General features: G+C 34.6%; 1 protein-coding gene across 1 annotated transcript in view; it reads right to left on the bottom strand.

Moving 5' to 3' along the window:
- CMC1 (C-X9-C motif containing 1) overlaps positions 1-22,143 on the bottom strand; it is a 72,627-nt gene that overhangs the window by 2,289 nt on the left and 48,195 nt on the right. Inside the window, exon 3 of the mRNA XM_012786804.2 lies at positions 1,630-1,720. Within this exon, the coding sequence (XP_012642258.1) occupies positions 1,630-1,720 (91 nt within the window). The remainder of the gene's footprint in view (positions 1-1,629; positions 1,721-22,143) is intronic.

The raw sequence follows: 22,143 nt of genomic DNA, 5'->3' as shown, positions 1-22,143 counted from the left end.
TTTTCCCAGAATGGACTAGAACCTGTTATTTTCTCCTTGTATTTCTAAAGGGTGGGAGATAGAAGGATCTTCAAATGATTAACATTCAGATAACAAATAATAATAAACACAAATCAAAAAAGAGCTAACATATTCTGAATACTTTGTGCCAGGCACCATAGTATATGTGTTTACATACGGTGCCTCACAATCACTCCATGAGGTTTAATTATCCTTCCTTACAGTGAGGAACCTGCCTAAGGCCACATGGCCAGCTAAGCTCTCACTGGTGCAGTAAGTGAGCCCAGGCTGCCTTCTCTGCAGTCTGTACTCCTGTCTGCTCTGCTCTAGAGCTGCCTCCTCTGGGGGGAAGGATCAAAATAGGAATTATAATTAATTATGATGACTGAATTGAGTTATAAAAATTCTTTATTCAATATATAAAACAGATTTTAACAACTCAGTCACACAATACTTTGAAAGATTCATTTACTCATTAAATACCTTTTGCAAGCATCAGAGAACAAAGTGGAAGAAGAGTAAGTCAAAGCATAAACTTTCCCTCCTCTGTGGTAAAGCACTGAGTATGGTTCCTGGACAATAATAAGGGCTGATGTTGATATTAGTAACTTGAGGAAAAACATGAACTTTGCGTGTGAGTTTCCTCATCTATAAATGTAGAGATGAATTCAGATAATCTCTAAAGTCTCTTTCAACTCCAGCATTCTAAAAAAAGTCTATAAATTTATGTACAAATGTTATTTAAGAAAAAAAAAACACCCACATAGGATTCAGGTAATCATTACCTGCATTTTTATTTAATACCCAAGGAAATGTCATTCCACACTGACATATATACTTCACAGGCTAGAGGTGTACAGTATTAAAGGAAACAGGGCTTAGCAAAACTAAGGTCTCCAACTATCAGTTAACTATACTCACTAAAGTATTCTGCAATATTAGCTGTCAATAATGTGGGTAATAAAACATGGGCAGATAAGATAGAAAGCACATGACTTCAAAGAACTTCACATATTTTTAATTAAAGATTTAAGGAACTACAACAAAATATTAGTGAATGTGATATTTAAGAATTTTTTTCAAATTAATTTGATTAACTTCAAAACTATAAATTTACTTTTATATCATTCATATGATTTACTATAAATTTCCTAGGAATTATACTAATCCAACAAATCACAAGGCTGGAAAAGGTCTTAGAGATCTTCTAATTTGGTTATCTTTCCATTAGAAGAGATAGACAAAAATCAGTCCATACTATATTCTATATATAGATCAACCCCTGTTCATCAAAAAGGATTTATTAAATCATGTGAAAAAAAAATCATATATGTTTCTTTGCTGACTTCATCTTCTTAATCAAATACACTGCTGACAAACATAACTTGGAAAGACTTTCATAGAGGAAACAATGCTTCCTCAAGCATTGTTGCTTTTCAAAGAATAATCTTCAACATACTGAACTTTAGACTCAGCCAACAATATGACAAATCTGGTATGGTAGGTACAGAATACATTACATATAATGAGTTAAATAACATTCTTTTACCTACTACACACACACACACACACACACACACACACACACACACACACACACACAGTACAAACACTGAGGTTACTACTTACTAAGTAGTTAGACATTCTTTCAATGCAGAGTTTTCTTTTCGGCATTTTACTACCATAAGGAGTCCAGAGTTCTTGCAACATTCGGTAAAATCTGAAATAAAATGTTTAGAAGGAAAAAAAATGACTTGTAATTACATGAATTACATGAATATAATTTTTAACAGCTCTAAAAATATTTCTTCATTTATCATCTATTAACTAGATTGTGCTTGGCACACAGTAATGCTCAACAAAAGACATGTACACTAGTAAAAGGTAGAATAAGATGAATGTTGTTCACTGTGCATAAATAAAAGATCTAAGGAGGGAAAGAGGATTTCTTCTGAGATAAAGGGTGCGGAGGCTTCACAGAGATAAACTAGATGTAGAGACCGAGTAGGGTTACTAATAGAGAAAGACAGTATAGTCGCGCTCTGCTTAATGACAGGGATACATTCGGAGGAATGCATCATTAGGTGATCTTGTCATTGTGCAAACATCATAGAGTGTACTTACACGAAACTATATGGTATAGACTACTACACAAACAGGCTGTATGGTATAGTCTGTTGTTCTGAGGCTCCAAACCTGTACAGCAGGTCACTGTACTGAATATTGTAGGCAACTGTAACACAATGGTATTTGTGTATCTAAACATATTTAAACACAGAAAAGGTACAGTAAAATGTGATGTTGTAATCTGATGAGACCACTGTCTTATATGTGGTCTGTTATTTACCTAAAAGTCATTGTACAATGCATGACTATATATTCTAGGGGCAATAAATAAGAGTCAAAGGGGAATTGTTTCCAGACATCAGTACCTGGTGTCCAGTCTCTGTGTTTCTCCTCAGTACATGGCAAAGCTAGTGGGTCCCCACCTGATGGCATCAAGGCATCCCTACCCATTTTTTTCTTAGAGACAGGGTCTCACTCTGTCACCTAGACTGGAGTGCAACAGCGTGACTCACAGCACCCTCAAACTCTTGGGCTCAAGTGATCCTCCTGCCTCAGCCTCCCGAGTAGCTGGCACTACAGGTATGCATACCCAACTAATTTTTCTACTTTTTTGTAGAGACGATGTCTCACTATGTTGGCCAGGCTGGTCTTGACCTCTTGGGCTCAAGCAATCGTCCAGCTTCATCCTCCCAAAGTGTTGGGATTACAGGCATAAGCCACCATGCCCAGCCCCTTTTTCTTTTATACAATCCTGCCATGGTGCATGAACTTCTAATAACAGGACCCCCATTTCATTCCCATCAGCTCTAGATGCCCCAGAAATTTTAGATGGCTTTCTATTAAATTTCCATTTTAAATTGTACTGGTCCCTTTGTTATACTGCCGTCTCAGGACCACCAACCCAGAAAAGCCTAGTGCCACATTCTACCCACAGCAGGGCCACTTGTTACTCTGTCTTGTGTTTGCCTTGGGTCAGACTCAGTCCTACCTTTCCCTTCCACAGGACAATATCCTTTCTTCCTCACCTTTTGCAGCTACTCTCCTAAACTATTTCGGTCCTTCCTTCTGACCACTGGCTGCTCTAGTTCCAGGCTCTGCCACTTCTAATCTACTGTAAGTAACCAACTATTTCCCTGTCAGATCTTAAAATATGACATCATCCTCACAAAGAACCTATAGGTAAAAAATTATATTTTCTTTATATCTTTTATAACTTTTTAAATACAAAATTATCAAGATCCCCCCTTTTTCTTGAGCTATGTGTTATCCTTCCAGTTATTGAGGAATATAAATTATTTATAATTATCTTAAAGCAAGCAGATAATTTCAGGAGTCTTCATGAAGATACATACCTATAATATGTAACAAAAATATTTTTAAACCAGGAGCAAGCAAATATGACTGAGATTTGTTAAATGCGTAAGAAACTCATTGGGGGGCTTTGCTGGGACAAGCATAGATATTTTTATCCACCCATTGCACCACAGTCATAATTTGAAAAAAAAAACTGGTAGAATAGGAACAAGAAAAAAGGATGTAAGAAGTAACTTTAATTCAAATAATTTATTGTACATGATCATATGACATTGAGTGACATGTGGTATTCCCCTTCAAAGACACACAGGATTAGCTTCCTTTAGCTTCTTGTTCACTAGTCTCGGTATTCCCACCATTTGCTCTCTTGTTCCCACTTTGGCCTGTTAGACTCTGAATGTAATCAGGTATCTTCTTTATTCCAACTACAAATGTTCTTGTTCCAATGAGCTGGGCACATAGGCCAAAGCAAACCAAGAGAAATTCCTTATGCACTTTGACTAAGGATCCCTACAACTCAAAAGACAAAACAGACTTACAGCCCACTCATTATCAGTGGAGATGCTGAAGGGAGGCTCTGTGGCTATCAAAAAATCCATTAACTTTCACGCTGGAAAGTCAATCTATTCCTACATGTTAATTTTTTTACTTATAGCATGATGCTAAGACCTACCTTTATATGAGCAAAGATTATCCCAACTAAAAATTAAGACATGGGCAACCCCGAATTGGAATATGTACATAAAGTTAATCCAAAATTGACTAAATCTGGCAAAAAGCTTCTTTAAGAGAACTGGCATGTTCAATAAGGAGTGATAAATTCCCCTGTACCACCTTACCCTTTCTGTCATCTCACTGTACCTACACCAGACTAGTTCACCTAGGTAACTTTCAGAAGAAAGATCAGTAGATCATGAATTTTGCCTATCTGCAGTCCCCAACCCCCAGGCTGCAGACTGGTACCAGTCTGTGGCCTGTTAGCAACTGGGCCACACAGTAGGAGTAAGTGGTGGGTGAACAAGCAAAGTTTCATCTGTATTTACAGCCACTCCCCATCAGTCACATCACCACCTGGGCTCCACCTCCTGTCCGATCAGCAGTGGCATTAAATTCCCATAGAAGCGTGAACCTTACTGTAAACTATACATGTGAGGGATCTAGGTTGTGCACTCCTTATGAGAATCTAATGCCTGACGATCTGAGGTGGAGCTGAGACAGTGATGCTAGCGCTGGGGAGTGGCTGCAAGTATAGATTATCATTAGCAGAGAGGTTTGACTGCACTGAGACCATAATAAATCAATTGCTTGCAGACTCATATCAAAACCCTATCAGCGAGTGGCAACTGACAATGTAATAATAATAATAGAAATAAAGTACACAATAAATGTAATGTGCTTGACTCATCCCCAAACCATCCCCCTACCCTTGTTCCTGGAAAAATTGTCTTCTATAAAACCAGTCCCTGGTGCCAAAAAGGTTGGAGACTGCTGTGCTAGTTGACCAAACCCCTGTCCTTTTCTGGAAAACAAAAATACAATGGGTATTTTCAAAAGTCTACTTTCTGAATTTAACAAACCCCATACTTTTACTGACTTGAGAAATTCCCAAAAGAATGCTTAGGCACTGCATTGTTTTAAGATATGTTTTCTCTAATATGAATAAAAATGTTCTCGGTAGGGAACTGATGGAAGATAGCATTTATGTATTCCGATCACAACAAAGACATAGTCTAAATATTTTCACACTTGTCCAAATCTCTTCTGGAGTAACTATGACTAACCTGAAGCCTCAAGCTGTTTATAAAGTTTCTGTCACTTGTTTAGCGACAAGATTTTAATGAGGATTTTTCTCCCATCCTACATTAGCATATACTCATATAATAGTGATGTTGCTAAGACTGCCAAATGATTTCTAAAATGGTACTCTGAAACAAATCCATTTAAATTGTTTCCATCTTTCAATTTTGTGTTAAATCTTAAAGAGCTTGTATATCTATCAATAATTTAAATTACCATTAAAGACTATAAAGATAGAATTTCATTCAATTAAGTCTATCTTAAGATAACACCAATGAATGTCAATAAACAGAGTAGGAATGTGGAGAGATTGTTAAAAGTTATTCCAGAGCTTAAAGAAATGTGAGACCTCTTTCCTTTAAAATACTAAGAGTATGACCTTTCATTTCTTTTTTTTGTAAACTCTTCATTTCTCTAAAAAAGTACTTAATATAATATACTATTGATAAAAACATTCTTTGGATATAATAAAATTTGGATCAAGAACATCTAGGACAAAACAAAAAAAGATAAAGTCGTCTCCTAACTTTAGTCTAATTAAGATAATAGACAAAATAATTATTCATATTATAATTAAATACAAGTAGTCTACAGATTTCCAGTTTACTATATGAAAAACTTTTTGAGAGCCTCCATATAAAAGCAGTAACAGAAATAATGACCTGAAACGATTTGTTTTCAATTCATTTAATGTATGGAAATATTTTCATATTTAAATAATGCCAATAATAAGATCCCTTAATTGAACCAAAAATAAGTACTTATGGAACAACAGCTATGAATGGAACTAGAAAAATCAGACAATTGATCTTTTATACTTTTCTCTGCATACAGGCAGTTTCAAACAACCTATTATTTTGCAAATGAAGTTATCTAGTGAGGCTTAAGCATTTACTGAGAGATGATAATTTAAAAACATACCTAATTAAAAGAAATAATCGCCATTATTTCATTTCTGTGATTAGGACCACTCTGTTTATTTCACCATTATTTTGATTTTAAAAATAAATTTTTTCACAACTATCTCTAGACATAGCAGCTATTTCTAACTTTCTCATACTTTAATTTCCTTAACAAGTAAGGTGTTTATAAAATGCCTATTTTTTTCAAGCATTGTAAAAACCAAAGATATATTTGGGTACTAATATAAAATTCAGAGTTTTAACTATAAAACTATTGCCTATGTAAACAATAGGCAATATTTCTGTGAGTACACCATCATCATAATGGGTTTTACCTTTAAATATGGAACTTCAAATTAACCTAAATAAAAAACATTTAGGAGGTCCTGTTTATTAAAGAACATAGTAGGGCACACTTAAAAATCACCCTAAACATATTATATTAATATAACAACTCTACAAATGGAAATCTTAAGCACAAAACTATTTCCTTATATAAAACTGAATAACAACAGAGATGTAATGTAAAAATAACATGGAAAAGACCTTTTGACCAGTTATTGAATCATAAGAGGTTTTAAAAATATAAGACTAAAAATGATAAAATTTGGGGAAGGTCTAGATGCCAACTTTTAGTTAGATTTCCCTTTAGACAAAGGTATGTATGGTTTTAAATTTGTAATATAAATTGAAATCTAAAACTAAATTTTCTCAAGAAAAGCTATCTTTTATGTGAAGATTTCCGTAGTGAACAGTCTAATGTCAGGTCCCTGTAGACAATGCCTAAGTGCTGTGCTGCTCTCAGTAATCATCATCCCTTCTGGAAGCTGTGAAGTAAAAAGTGCCTGAAGACAACAGGAGGTCACCCTCAGTTTTGAGCTCACCAGTTTCAAATGCAATGGTAAAGGCCTGAATCACAGCATAGACAATGAAGACAGTATTTTGTCCTCTTCTTTCTAATGACTGCTCAGCTAAATGAAATCAAGGTTTGGAAAAAATCCAATCCAATCTATAGACAAAGCCAAATATTATAAATAAATTCATGACTGGGTGGGAAGTAAATTAGGACAAGTCGAAGTAAGTTGAAAAAGCATATTATTACTGAGTCTTTTCCAGTAAACATTATAACCAAAAAAAGAAAAAGAAGAGTTCCATGGATAATTTTCCAAAAATCCATAAACTCAATAGTTCAAATGGAAAAACATAATATGCAGAAATGATAGCATCTTTTCTAAGAGCCATACACTGAAATAGCGGCTTCTTCACTGTACTCACCCCTTTAAAAATATTTTAGTTTCCAAAGGCAAATCTACAACACTAAAAATGGGAAATTACTAAATCATGTTGTTACCTTAATGTTAAAGAAATGATTCATCTGTAAATGTTACATTAGTTTTTTCTTTAATTATAAAAGTAGAACCAAAAAAATCACTTACATTCTTGTCTTCACAATAGCAACAACAATAGCTAATATCTATTGTGTTCACCACATACTAGGCACTATACAATGAAGTAATTAATGTATTAGCTCATGCAATAAATTAAAATATTTAATTATTTTCATTTGGCTATTCAGTACTTATTCAGAGGCTCATAAAATATCATTCATTCATTCAACAAACATTTTCAAAGTACTTACTCTGTGCTTAGCAATGCTGGGGTTTCCATGTTGGGTAAGAAAGAGAGGGTTCCTGCTCTGTGGGAGCAGGAAAAATAATACAAAAGATCAAGGAAACTAAGAATTGGGTTTTTGAAAAGATAAAACTGACAGTCCTTTCAGCTAGACTAAAAGAAAGACTCAAATAAATAAAATCAAAAATGAGAGAGGAGACATTAAAACAGATACCACAGAAATACAAAGAATACAAGAGACTACTTGAACTATAATATATGCCAACACACTGGGTAACCTAGGAAAAAATGGATAAATTCCTAGACACATACAACCGACCAAGAATGAATCATGAAAAAATAGAAAATCTGAACAGACCAACGATGAATAAAGAAGTTGAATCAGTAACAAAAAGTTTCTCATTAAGGAAAAGCCCAGGACATGATGGCTTCACTGCCAAATTCTACCAAACATTTAAAGAAACACTAATGATAATCCTTCCCAGACTCTTCCAAGAAATTTAAAAGAACTGAATTCTCCCGCTATTTTATAAGGCCAGCATGACCTTCATACCAGGCCAGACAAGGACATTATAAGAAAAAATTACCAGGCCAATATCCTTAATGAACATAGATGCAAAAATCCTAAACAAAACACTAGAGCAAACCAAATTCAAGACATTAACCCTTTGCACTCGCTTTTTTCTCATTATCCACTCGACATTATCCACACTTGACATCCAAGTGCAAAGGGTTAAAAGGATCATCCACCACAATCAAGTAGGATTTATCCCCGGGATGAAAGGATGGATCAACATATACAAACCAACAAAGATGATATATCACATTAACAGAATAAAGGACATTCCAGTGGATGCCCCCAAAAAAACCATTTGAAAAATTCATTATTCTTTGATGATTAAAAAAACTCTATCAAATTAAGTATAGAAAGAATGTACCTGAACCCAATAAATGCCATATTTGAGAAGCCCACAGCTAATATTATACTCGATGGTGAAAAATTTAAACACTTTTCTCTAAGATTCAGAACAAGGTAAAGATGCCCACTCTTGCCATTTCTTTTCAACATATTGGAAGTCCTTGCCAGAGCAATTAAGCAAAAGAAAAAAATAAAAGGCATACAAATAGGAAAGGAAAAATAAAACTATCACTATTTGATGATAACATGATCTTATGTATAAAAAAATCCTACGTACTCCAAAAAAAACTCTTAGAATAAATGAATATAATAAAGTTGCAAGATACAAAATCAATACCCAAAATGCAGTAGAGTTCCTATATACTAACAATGAGCTACTCAAAAATAAATCAAGAGAACAGTCACATTTAGAACAGCTTAAAAAAATAAAATACTTAGGGATACATTTAACCAAGGGGATGAAAGACCTGTACACTGAAAACTATAAAACTTTAATGAAGGAAAGAAATGGAAAAAGATATTTAATACAAATAAATGGAAAGATATCCCATGTTCATGATGTCATACCTAAATAACAGAGAGGGAGACTCTAAAAATAAATGATATTTATTCATGAATGGGCATTACAGTGGGGAAAATGTGGGAACATTCAGGGAGGCAAAGATAGAGTTTTTAAAGGAAAAATGAGGAGGGTTATGTAAGTTGTTTTGAGACAATTATCTTTGGCTACAAGGATCAATAATAAAGACGGCATCAGTCCAAAGATGAACAGGCAGTTGCTAGGCAGATGTCCTTGCAGAAGTAATTTTTTTGCAAGGCTGTGGTGGCTTGGTATAAGACTGAGGTTTTTTGCAGAGTCTTTTATGATAGTACCCCCTGCCTTTTTAACTTTCAGACTATTTAGGGGTTGCAAATGTTTGGGTTACATAAATTGCTTTTGTACCACTACAGTCAAAGTTATAAGTGTGCTCATCACTCAGATAGTATGCATTGTGCCAGTTAGGTGTGAATTTACCCATCCCTTCCTCCTCTCTCCCTCCTGCTTGATTTCCAATGAATGTTATTTCCATGTGTGCACATAAGTGTTGATTGATAAGCTCCAATTTAATGGTGAGCATATGTGTTTGCTTTTCCATTCTTGTGATATTTAACTTAGAAGAATGGTCTCCAGTTCTATCCAGGTTAATACAAGAGATATTAGTTCATCATTTTTTTATGGCTGAGCAGAATTCCATGGTATACATATACCACATTTTATTAATCTACTCATATACTGATGGACACTTGGGTTGTTTCCACATCTTTACAATTGTGAATTGTACTGCTATAAAGATTTAGGTGCAGGCCAGACGCAGTGGCTCACGCCTGTAATCCTAGCACTCTGGGAGGCCGAGGCAGGCAGATTGCTCAAGGTCAGGAGTTCGAAACCAGCCTGAGCAAGAGCGAGACCCCCGTCTCTACTATACATAGAAACAAATTAATTGGCCCACTAATATATATAGAAAAAAATTAGCCGGGCACAGTGGTGCATGCCTGTAGTCCCAGCTACTCGGGAGGCTGAGGCAGGAGGATTGCTTGAGCCCAGGAGCGCGAGGTTGCGGTGAGCTAGGCTGACGCCAGGGCACTCACTCTATCCTGGGCAACAAAGCAAGACTCTGTCTCAAAAAAAAAAAAAAAAAAAAAAGATTTAGGTGCAGATGTCTTTTTGCCTTTGGGTAAATACCCAGTAGTGGGATTCCTGGATCAAATGGTAGTTCTACTTTTAGTTCTTTGAGGTATCTCCATACTCCTTTCCATAGAGGTTGTACTAGTTTGCAGTCCCACCAATAGTGTATGAGGTGATAGTTGTTGTTATCAGCCATAGATATGTAAAAACCCCTCCCTTCATGGTATTCCCTGTCTCTATTTTGATTCTGATAATTTTCACAATGAATTGCAAGAATTAATATTGCTAAAATGTCCATACTACCCAAAGCAAGCTATAGATTCAATGCAATCCATATCAAAATTCCAATGTCATTTTTCATAGAAAGAGGAAAAGGAATCCTAAAAGTCACATAAAATCATTAAAAAAACCACTAAATAACCAAGGCAACTGTGAACAAAAAGAACAAAGCTAGAGGTATTACACTACCAGATTTTAAATTATACTACAAAGTTGTAGTAATTAAAACAGCATGATAAAGGGCAGCAAAACACATCAACCAATGAAACAGAATAGGGAGTCCAGAAATGAACCACATATGCATGGTCAATTGATTTTCAACAAAGATGCCAGAATATGAAATGGGAAAAGGATAGTCTCTTCAACAAATGGTGTTGGGGAAACTGGGTTTTCACATGCAGAAGAATAAAACTGGATCCTTGGCCGGGCGCTGTGGCTCACGCCTGTAATCCTAGCTCTTGGGAGGCCGAGGCGGACGGATTGCTCAAGGTCAGGAGTTCAAAACCAGCCTGAGCAAGAGCGAGACCCCGTCTCTACTATAAATAGAAAGAAATTAATTGGCCAACTGATATATATATATAAAAAAATTAGCCGGGCATGGTGGCGCATGCCTGTAGTCCCAGCTACTCGGGAGGCTGAGGCAGAAGGATCACTCGAGCCCAGGAGTTTGAGGTTGCTGTGAGCTAGGCTGACGCCATGGCACTCACTCTAGCCTGGACAACAAAGCGAGACTCTGTCTCAAAAAAAAAAACAAAAAAAAAAAAACAAAAAAAAAACTGGATCCTTATCTCATGCCATATACAAAAATCAACTCAAAATGGATTAAAGACTTAAATGTAAGACCATTAACTGTAAAACTACCAAAAGAAAACACAGGGAAAAAACTATATGACATCAGTCTGGATTAACGATTTTTTGAATTTCATCCCAAAAGTGCAAATCGCAAAAACAAAAAACTGCAAAGCTTCTGCACAGCAAAGGAAACAACAATATGCAAAGACAACTTATGGATTGGTAGAAACCATGTGCAAGCCATACATCTCATCAAGAGTTAATCTCCAAAATATGTAAGGCGTGCAAATAACTTAATAGCAAAAAAACATGGCAATGGAAATAGGAATGGACAGAATATAAATCAAACTTTAGAAAACCAACAGGACTTGGAATAGAATTAGTTATGAGCATAATAGATGAAGGAGTCAAGGATAACTCCTAAATTTCTTGCTGGGTGCATGATGGCATGTTTGGTGACTTAAAAAATATCAGAAAAACAAGCAAACAAAAGCACAATTTCACATAAAACGCACACGCGCACACACACAACACACACACACACACACACACACACACACACACACACACACCCCAGAAAAGGAAGAGCAATTTTGTTCTGTTTTGGTCGGGGCTAGTGGAGGAAGATAGAATATAGATTATATAGTAAGTTTAGGACATGTTCAGCTAGTGAGCCTGTGAAACATCCAAGTAAATTTGTCCAGAAGGCGGTTAGCTATATGAGTCTGAAGAATGTCTGAAGATATTGTTTTTGTTTTAGGACAAGGTCTCCCTCTATCTCTAGGCTACAGGCTAGGGTACAGTGGCATCATCACAGCTCACTGCAATCTCAAACTCCTGGGCTCAAGGGATTCTTCTGCCTCAGCCTCCGAAGTAACTGGGAATACATGTGCATCCCACTATGCCCTGCTAATTGTTCTATTTTTTGTAGAGATGGGAGTCTTGCTCTTGCTCAGGCTGGTTTCGAACTCCTGGTCTCAAGCAATCCTCTGGCCTAGGCCTCCCAAAGAGCTAGGATTATAGGCGTGAGCCACCACACCTGGCCCAAAAATACCATTTTGATAGTAGTAACTTCTGAAAAATAATGAAAAGAAAAGCAGCCCTGGACAACCATTGAGATATACCAATATTTACGGGTCTAGGAAAGAAGAGACTGGAAAGAGACAGACAACTATGCAGGATCACAGAAATCAAAGAAACCAAGTATTTGACCCTAGTATAACCATGGTCTGCTAAACCCAATTTTAGCTTTTTAGTTTAAGAGTAGTTTTGTAACTATTACAAGGATAATATTCTTTCTAAAGACCTCTTAAAAAAGAAAAAGAAAGCTGACATTTTTAATACAATAAAACTCATTCTATCAAATAAGCTCATTGAATCTTGGTATAAATCTAAGATATAATATATAATTTATTGATCATAATTTTTCCTGTATTTTGAAACATTTTATTTCATTATACTATAAGTTATTTCATCATGACTTGTCATTTATTTCCAACTATGCCAAAATGACTAAATAATAAGAAAACAGAATAATGAAATTCCACAGAAGGATAATGTAGCAGTGAAATAAACCTTCATTATTACATAACTTTTCTTATATATTGCCCAAAGTTTTGTATTGTTCATGAAAATATTACAAAAAAGGTTTATATCTTTTCTCCTTTTTTTTTTTTTTAGCTTCCATTCAACACAATTGGTAGAATAATAGCCACCAAAGACGTCCAAGTCATAATCCCTGAAACCTATGAATATGTAAGGTTGCATGGCAAAGGGGAATTAACATTTTCCAAAATACTGCACTTTAAAGATGCAAGCTCAAGAAGAATTCGGATTCACGGTGAACCAGAACCTATTTAGAGATATAGTTGAAATCTGGAGTCAAAATCTATAAGATAGTTATGGTCCACGTTCATGATGCATTCAAAGGCTATAGCATTCAAAAGATATTGACTATTTCAAGTATAAAACTATTAAAACAAGAAAAACATGGAATAAAATTTGGACTTGCTATGTTTAAATTCTTATTATAATTCTAAAGTCACTATCCCTTTATTTTCTATAAATTCTTTGATTATGATTTTAAAATATAAAAACTAAATAAATAAAGGATGCCCATTGGATGACTGTCTTTTCTGAGAAAGTTTAGATTAAGGAAGGAATAGTCAGTATTATCAAATGCTGCTGAGACATCTACTAAGAGGAAGAGTGAAAAGTTTTTATGTTAAAATTTTAAGTCATACTGCTGTCCAGAAATATGTCTGATTCACATAATGTGCCAAGGAGGGGATTAGAGCAGACAAAAATCCTTGCTTCTTATCTCTGATGCATTAAACATAGGTTTTATTTTCTGTTCTCTAAGATGGTCATTTAATATTGCCCTAAGTGTTCGTTAAAGTATAGTTCCTAACTTCAATATGTTTATAATATAGTGGCAGACACATGACAGAATTCAATACTACCAGATAGTTGTATCATCATGAGGTCAATGTGGTTTTATAACCCCCTAGACCTGCATTGTGCAACATGGTAGCCACTAGTCACCTATGGTCACTGTGCACTTGAAATGTGGCCACTCTGCATTACAGTGTACTGTAAGTATACAATTTACACTGTATTTTGAAAGCTTAGGATAAAAAATACATGTAAAATATATCAACAATTTTTAATTGCATGTTGAAAAGATATTATTTTGGATATATTAGACAGAATATAATAATGAAATTGATTTTATCTTCAAAATTAATTTTACATTTTAAAAATGTGACTACTATAAGTTTAAAATTGTATATATGGCTTGCATTAGATTTCTATTGTACCATAAAACTTTCTGTGATTATGGAAATGTTCTCTCCACTTTCCAATAGCACAGCCACTAGTCAGCCACATGTGATTACTGAGCACCTGAAATGTGCCTAATGAGACTGAATAACTGAATTTTTCATTTTAAATAATTTTAATTAAATTAAAATAGACACATGTATCTAGTGGTTACTATGTCAGACAACACAGCTCCAGACATTTTTAGTTCCCTATGTTTCAGGTGAGATGCAAACAGATAGCTGGTGATGATTTGGCTATTGCTTCATGGTTTGAAACTTATGATCATTTTAGGCTTAGTTATCATCCATATTTTATAGCATATTTTTCTTTCCATCGATCATTTTTAAGCCTATTAAAATATCTAATCAGTTGGAAACCAGCCTGAGCAAGAGCAAGACCCCATCTCTACTATAAATAGAAAGAAATTAATTGGCCAACTAATATATAGAGATAAAATTAGCTGGGCATGGTGGCGCATGCCTGTAATCCCAGCTACTCAGGAGGCTGAGGCAGGAGGATTGCCTGAGCCCAGGAGTTTGAGGTTGTTGTGAGCTAGGCTGACACCACGGCACTCACTCTATCCTGGGCAACAAAGCGAGACTCTGTCTCAAAAAAAAAAAAAAAAAATCTAAACAAAAGAAAATATTTAAGAAAATAAAAGCTAAGTTATTCATAATCATTTGGTAAACTTTACCTGCTTAGCTGGTATTCAACAAACAGCTGAATAAATAAGTGAATTAAATGAATGATTGTTAGATTTACAGTCCTTATTTTTCACTAGGCTTGAGTTGATTTAACTCACCCTTATATTTTAAAATATGGTGTTGTTAATCTCTCCCATTACTGTTACCTAGTTTGACACAGATCTAAATTTTTTGACACTGTATTTTATGATCTTATGTCTTCAGTTTATCAGAGCTGTATTCAGAATTTATCCAAAAACAAAGTTTAAAAAGATAACATAAAACTTTGGTGTTTAAATAGAAATTAAAAGGTTTGAGGAGGATACTCAGATTCATTATCTCAGTGTATTAAAATATAAATTTAATGAGATAAAAATGTGATTCCTACAAGGAGCACTTAGCAGGTAGTACTGGGAACACAGATGATTTTTGTTTATGGAAAACCAAAGGGCAAGAATATATTAATGATATTGAATAGGGACTAAAATCATTCTTAATTCATTTCTCCTTTAGAAGAAACTGTCTTATTTTGGGAGGCCTTTTTCTTGGTTTGCCATTTCCCAAGTAATGTTTTCATTTGCCAGATGAATTAACAGAGCTTTTTAAATAGGTTACAACATATTTCTACTATCACATAGTATGACAGACTAGCTTAGAATCAGGTCTTTTTAATTTCTGAAAAATATCTGTAACTATTAGAAAAATTCCTATCTCTACTAGAAATTTCCATGTCCATAGAATAGAGACTTAACCCAAGCCAATTACCTTACATGAGGTCACAAATGAGACCTGGGAAGTAAGTGGCACTGGCTCAGCACATTCTATCACTGCCACAGGAAAAGTAAGGTAGATCTTATTACTGATTTTTTGCCAAATGATAACTTAGCACCATATAAAATAAAATTGCATCTGATACCTCAACTCTCTGATTACATACATTGTTTTCCACAGTCTGTATAAAATATATTTAAATATTTAAAATAAAGATTTTACTCATTAGAAAGTAGCTTGTCCAAACTGTACGTAATGAAGTGCAAATTTTGTGTTTCAGATTTTAAGTGCTATCAGAATTTGAAAGGTAGACATAAGCACACCCTGGTATGGCCAAGCACCAAATCACCCTGTCTTTTTAAAAACACTACATGGCAGAGACACCTTAAGTCTCCCCAAATATTAGAATTCATGAGCATTATTATTATAATGCCAAAGGTGGGGGATTTACTAAATAGAAAGTGACAAGGCAAGAGAGAGGTAAGTGAATGAGTCTGGTTTATATCGTATATTTTTCTTATATTCCCTCTTTGCTCCCCACAGAGTCTCCAGTGTTTAAAGATCTATTTGTTGATAGGTATTGATCAAAGCAACTGACAAAAACATTGAACACACTTCTGAACAGGGAGACTTCTGAGATTTCTTGCCACCTCTCAGTACCTGCTGCTCTGCCTTCTCCCGTACCCTACACAAAAAGGAAAACAAAAGTAGAATCAGTGTTTGTAGTAATGCAAGTAATAAAGTAACCTGCTGAACTTTTCATACTTCCAAGTGGTTTTGCAACCTATTCTGGGGATAAGTATGAACTGACAATGAGGATTAAACCACCACTCATCATGGGTCCTGCCTTGTTCTAGACTTCTAGCATAGGAAAGGTGAGGAGGGACCTTAGAGTTCACTTAATCTAAATTCTCAATTCAGAAAGTCCTTCCTACTCCATGTTATTGTTTAAACGTTTGTGGTAACAGAAAACTCCTTATCTCAGAAGGTAGCCAGTTCATTGATGGGGATGTTGGGAAGAAGGGTTATAGCTTGAAAAAAGCTAAAGTCTAATGCTGCCTCTTCTATAGGAAATGGCCCTCGTATTTTCTCTCTTCCTCTGACTCAAAGCTAGTTTGAACATTGCTGCCTCTCTCTTGAGGGGTGTGGTTTTCAGACAAATCCTGGTCACTCTCCTTGTAACTGCTGATTTGTCAAATTTATTTAACAATTTGCTTTGAAATAGCTTAGCATCTCCCTTTAAAAAAAACACCCTAAAGATAATAACTTCTCCAAATTCAATCACAGTAGAAATTTTCACCCACTTCAAATATAAAAATAACTATTTATATGTCATTCTTAACAAAAATAAATGAATAGGTTCTCATTTATGGGGAATCATTAAAAGAAAAACATTATCACTAGCCACTCCTCTCTTATCTTTTCTCATCTAAAGCAAAAGATATTTTTACGTAAGTGTGGCTTTTGGAGATGCCATCAAATCTAACACAGTCACACCAACTGTTTAAGTATTAATATTATATAATGAAATACTATGCAGCCATTTAAAAAAAGGACACTGGTAAGAAATGATCTCCAAGACCTAAAGTAAAAATAGTAAAATGCAGAAGTGTAAATTATAGAATACTATCATTTGTTTAGAACACACACATGTATATGTGTGTGTGTACATGCACGAAATGCCTGTGGAAGAATACTGAAGAAACAGGTAACTGTGATCATCTCACAGAGGAAAAACTAGCAGTCTGGGGACAAGAATGGAAGTACATTTATATTGTGCTTTGGTACTCTATACACGCCTTACCAAATGTAATAGAAAAGAAAAGAGAGGAAAGAAAGGAAGGCAGGAAGGTAGGAAGGCAGGAAGGAAGAAAAGGAGGAAGGGAGGGAGAGGGAGGGAGGAAGGGAAAGAGCAAGTGAGCTTTAGATGTAGGAGAAAGGAGAGTAGAATCCAGATAAGAGGAGCTATGGCTTTGATGAGCAGAGTAAAAAAGCCAGCTCGCTCTCTTTATTTTTTTTTCCCCTAAGTGGGCCCTTTTCCCTGAATTGCTGTTTAACAACAACTAGGTGGGGAACCCCCACTATATCTCACTAAGAAGTCTCTGTTCATCACACTCTAGGGATGTTTCTGCATGTATGGCTTAATTTCATTAAATGCTAATTGTTCTCAAATATAAATTTGGATATTCCTTTTCACAAAATATATAGCTACATAGATCCTGCTATTCCCATTATACTCAGTATCAGGTGAAAAGCACTATTCCAAGGTAAAATGACACTATCAAAAGTCACACTATTGGCTTTCTTTTAATTTAACACGGTCACACCAACTGCCAAAATCGAAGAAATCTGACAATGATAACATGTGCTACCTTGCTAATAAAAGTTCCAAATTCTCAGTTTTAAAGAGGAAAAAAGGAGAATAAAAGACATGTTATGCTAAATTTAATTAGACATTTAATAAGTGTAGTATCCCTAGTTAACAAGCCAAATCGATCCTTTCAGTTCTGGCTGCAGTTTATTTAAAGACTTTACAATTTTACTACTTAAGAGCAAGTCCTATGGAGGTGTTATCTCACCATTTATATTTTCACAACACTTATGATATTGCTATCACACTCTTAAAATAAATGAAAAGCCCATGTCACATTTCAGACCAATATAATGCTACAGACTCTATTTTTATTTCTGAAGATAAACATTAAAATAATTTTCTATTGCTCACTTTCTTCTTGCAATGTTGGACATAAAAAAAAGTAAAACTAAGATTTTTTTTTTTTAAGTCCCAGGTATACTTGAAAAGCAGAGGTTTAATCACTTCTTTTTAAAATTAGGCACTAGAAAATATATCATGATAAAATTCTGACAACAATAGCATTTTATGACAAAATGATTATGCTTTTAATTTTCTATTAAATTGTGATTTATTAGCTTGCTACTTTAAAGGTTTAGTCTGTATATAGAATGAATTTAGTGGTGCATTTAATGAGACAAGAAAGTAGAAGGATAAACATGGAAAGATTATTTTACATTGTAGTGCATGAGCTATTTGATAATTCTAACATAGTACAAAAGAAAGCTTCTCTCTAGATTGATCATGGTTCAGTTAACATCACTGAATATCTAATACCTCCAACTCAATTAATTCTCACCTGATTAAGATCAGACTGATATTCAAACTAAATCATCTCTCCAGTCAAGTAGAAATCAATATTTCTGATTTTACTTTTAAATTACAATAGAAAATAAAATGCATGCATCTTCAATATGCCAAGAGTAGCTTTTCTATTCTAGTCTACCATGGCATGGATAACACAGTTGATTAAAGAATTATTCTAATTTGAGCACCAATATGTAGCAGAATCTGATTAATTTGAACACAGAGATGAAGTAAAGTAATTAAATATATCTTATACAGGGCAAATAGAAAATTGACATAAAATAAACTTGACTTCTTTAAAACAAACCTCACTATTTATCAGCTCAAGTAGTTAGGAATACAGTCTTATTAAAGATTGATTACTCTCAGAGAAGAGGTTTGTTTTCAGGCACAGATAAGATGAGCAAAGAAACAGCTCTTTTTGTATAATACTCTTTGCACCACCACTGCCTCTGAAACGTATGCACATACCTAGAAACAACCAAATTATTTCTATATGACTTTCTAGAAAAAGTAGAACACAGTGACCCATCCTTGCGCAGCAGCAAAATGAATCCAAAAATGCTTATATATTTATTAACTGTTACTACTGAAGAGAACATGAAATAGATTTTCCTACTCTTTTATTCCTTAACTCCCTTCTAAGTTAAGATGGAGAAGAAGAGTAAACTCAAATTATTTGTTGGATTAATTGAACAGAAATGATGGATTGCTTATTAGCAAACTTAAAATTCAGATGAAAATGACAAGAAAATTTTCAAATTTTAAACAATATGTTTAAGAAAGCAAAATCAGCTAAATATATACTTTACTAGAATTGAAAATAACAATATAATTTACAGAGTACTCAGTGTGCACCTAAATTGCATAGTGTTTATATATAATCTTTATTATACATAATGTATATATAACATATAAAAATATTTTATATATAAAAATATATTATATAAAATGTATAATTACTATTTCTAAACCCCACAAGCTAGGTTATTAACCACATATTAAATATTCATAGATGTTACTTGCCTTAGATGTGCTTTGTCTGATGTCTTAGATATCTATCCCCTTACATAAAAGAATATGAAGAATCAAGAATTATGCAAATTAATCTGGAATCAAAAATTTCCAAAATTCATATCCTATGATATACATCCACAGAAGTTATTTATAAACCATAACTGATGGCATAAAAATCAAAACTTGATAAGATATGATACTCTCCTCCAAGACTTATAGACTCTGAGGCTGGGCTCCCCACGCAACTTGGAAGTTGGGTCATTTGCATGTTAAACACAAAAGGGTATTTTTTACTTTCACAAAAAACCCCATCCTATTTTTCTTGAACCAGAGGGACATCTCTGTTTGGTTTTCTTACTTATGACTAAAGGCATAATTTCTAATATATGTAACTTTTTATATATATATATATATATATATATATAAATACATACATTATATATGTGTGACATAAATAAATACATGAACTAACAGTGCAAGCACAAAAACTATAATGAACCAATACAACACATTCCCAATATTTAAAGGTACAGCTGTGACTTTATTCCCAATGATTGTTTGCCTTGCAAGAATGGAAACGGAATCACCAGATCTGAAAATTTCTATTTTTTCAAAGCTAGAATTTCTGCTTTATGTAAAATCTCACAATTTTAAATAGCTACTCTTGTTTTCTAAAACACTGAGCAGAAGAACAAAATGTCTGTATAATGGCTCCCAGTTGAAGTCTGATGGTCTGTGTCACCTGCTTGAAAGGCTTTCTTGAACATTTCAGCTCTGAAATAATTATGCGTGTGTGGTTATTCCTTCAAAAACTATCACCCACTCGACAACTACTAAAGCAAAGACTTCCATCGTTACTCCAAACAGCACTGGTTTCCTCTTTCCTAGGGGCAGAGGAATTAAATGGAGACTTTTCCCATCTTTAATTCCACAGGCCTCATCCTCTTCCATGATCCTGTGAGGCTGCCTCAAATCACAGTGGATAAGGTACATTTACTTCTCCTCAGGAACCAAAACAGGGATTCAAAATGGGCCTTTAACTAAAAGTTTACATTTCCTTCAAGCCTATGCTGACTGCATTCTGTATCAGTGGCTAAACCTCTCTAAATATATGTTCCATGAAGCACTTGAGGTAAGAATGTTTCATTTCAGTGGATGCTACCTTATAAAGGAGTTTCCTCTCTCCTCTATTAAACTACCAGGTATTTATTAAGCGTTAACACATAGTCTGTTTGCTGACCTCAAAAAGTCTCCAATGGAGCAGCAAAGGAATGACACTCAAAATTTAAAAAATAATAAAGATAAAAACACCAATTGGGCCGGGCGCTGTGGCTCACGCCTGTAATCCTAGCTCTTGGGAGGCCGAGGCGGACGGATTGCTCAAGGTCGGGAGTTCAAAACCAGCCTGAGCAAGAGCGAGACCCGTCTCTACTATAAATAGAAAGAAATTAATTGGCCAACTGATATATATATAAAAAATTAGCCGGGCATGGTGGCGCATGCCTGTAGTCCCAGCTACCCGGGAGGCTGAGGCAGAAGGATCACTCGAGCCCAGGAGTTTGAGGTTGCTGTGAGCTAGGCTGACGCCACGGCACTCACTCTAGCCTGGGCAACAAAGCGAGACTCTGTCTCAAAAAAAAAAAAAAAAAAAAAAAAAAACACCAATTGTGGAAAGATGACAAGAAATATCACATAGCAGTAAAAGACTGACAGCCCAAGGAGGCCACATGCAATGAGTAATAGTAAGAATTTAAAGGTGTAAGGGCTCACCATAGGCTACTAGAAAGGTAGCACAAAATTCAAGTGTCTATTCTCACATTTACAAAGATAGATGGATGAGTTCCAAGAAATGTAAAACAACAATCTTTACCATTTTTTCCTACTAGTCTATTAAGGAATCATCAATTTTGAGTACAAATGATGAAATGAATAGTTAAAATATTTCTTATAAGTTTACATTGTTAAAATTCAAGATAATAGCTGTTAAATATACTCATGCATAAAGCATTATGGTAAAATCTAACAAGTCAAAATCACAGTGCTTGCTCTTAAGAAGATACTTAGAAGACATTTCTAAATAAGAATTTTAGTCATTTTATTAGTAACTTTTATTAGAATAATGAAAATAAAACAGCTCATATCAGGATATGTAAATCTTCTGTTATAAAAACAGAAGAAAGTAGAGAAAGTGGCTGTCACTGAGTCTTGCTAGCGTCCACAAAGAATATTTTTAATTTTAAAATAGAATGTCAACAGGGTTGATTGAAATAAAGAGAAATAAATTAATGCTAAATAATTACTAAGGAAGTTTTGTTTATGGA

Source organism: Microcebus murinus, chromosome 1, assembly GCF_040939455.1.
Source record: "Microcebus murinus isolate Inina chromosome 1, M.murinus_Inina_mat1.0, whole genome shotgun sequence".
Classification (NCBI taxonomy): domain Eukaryota; kingdom Metazoa; phylum Chordata; class Mammalia; order Primates; family Cheirogaleidae; genus Microcebus; species Microcebus murinus.
Note: the sequence above shows the minus strand (reverse complement) of the source record. Positions and strands in the feature narration are given on the sequence as shown.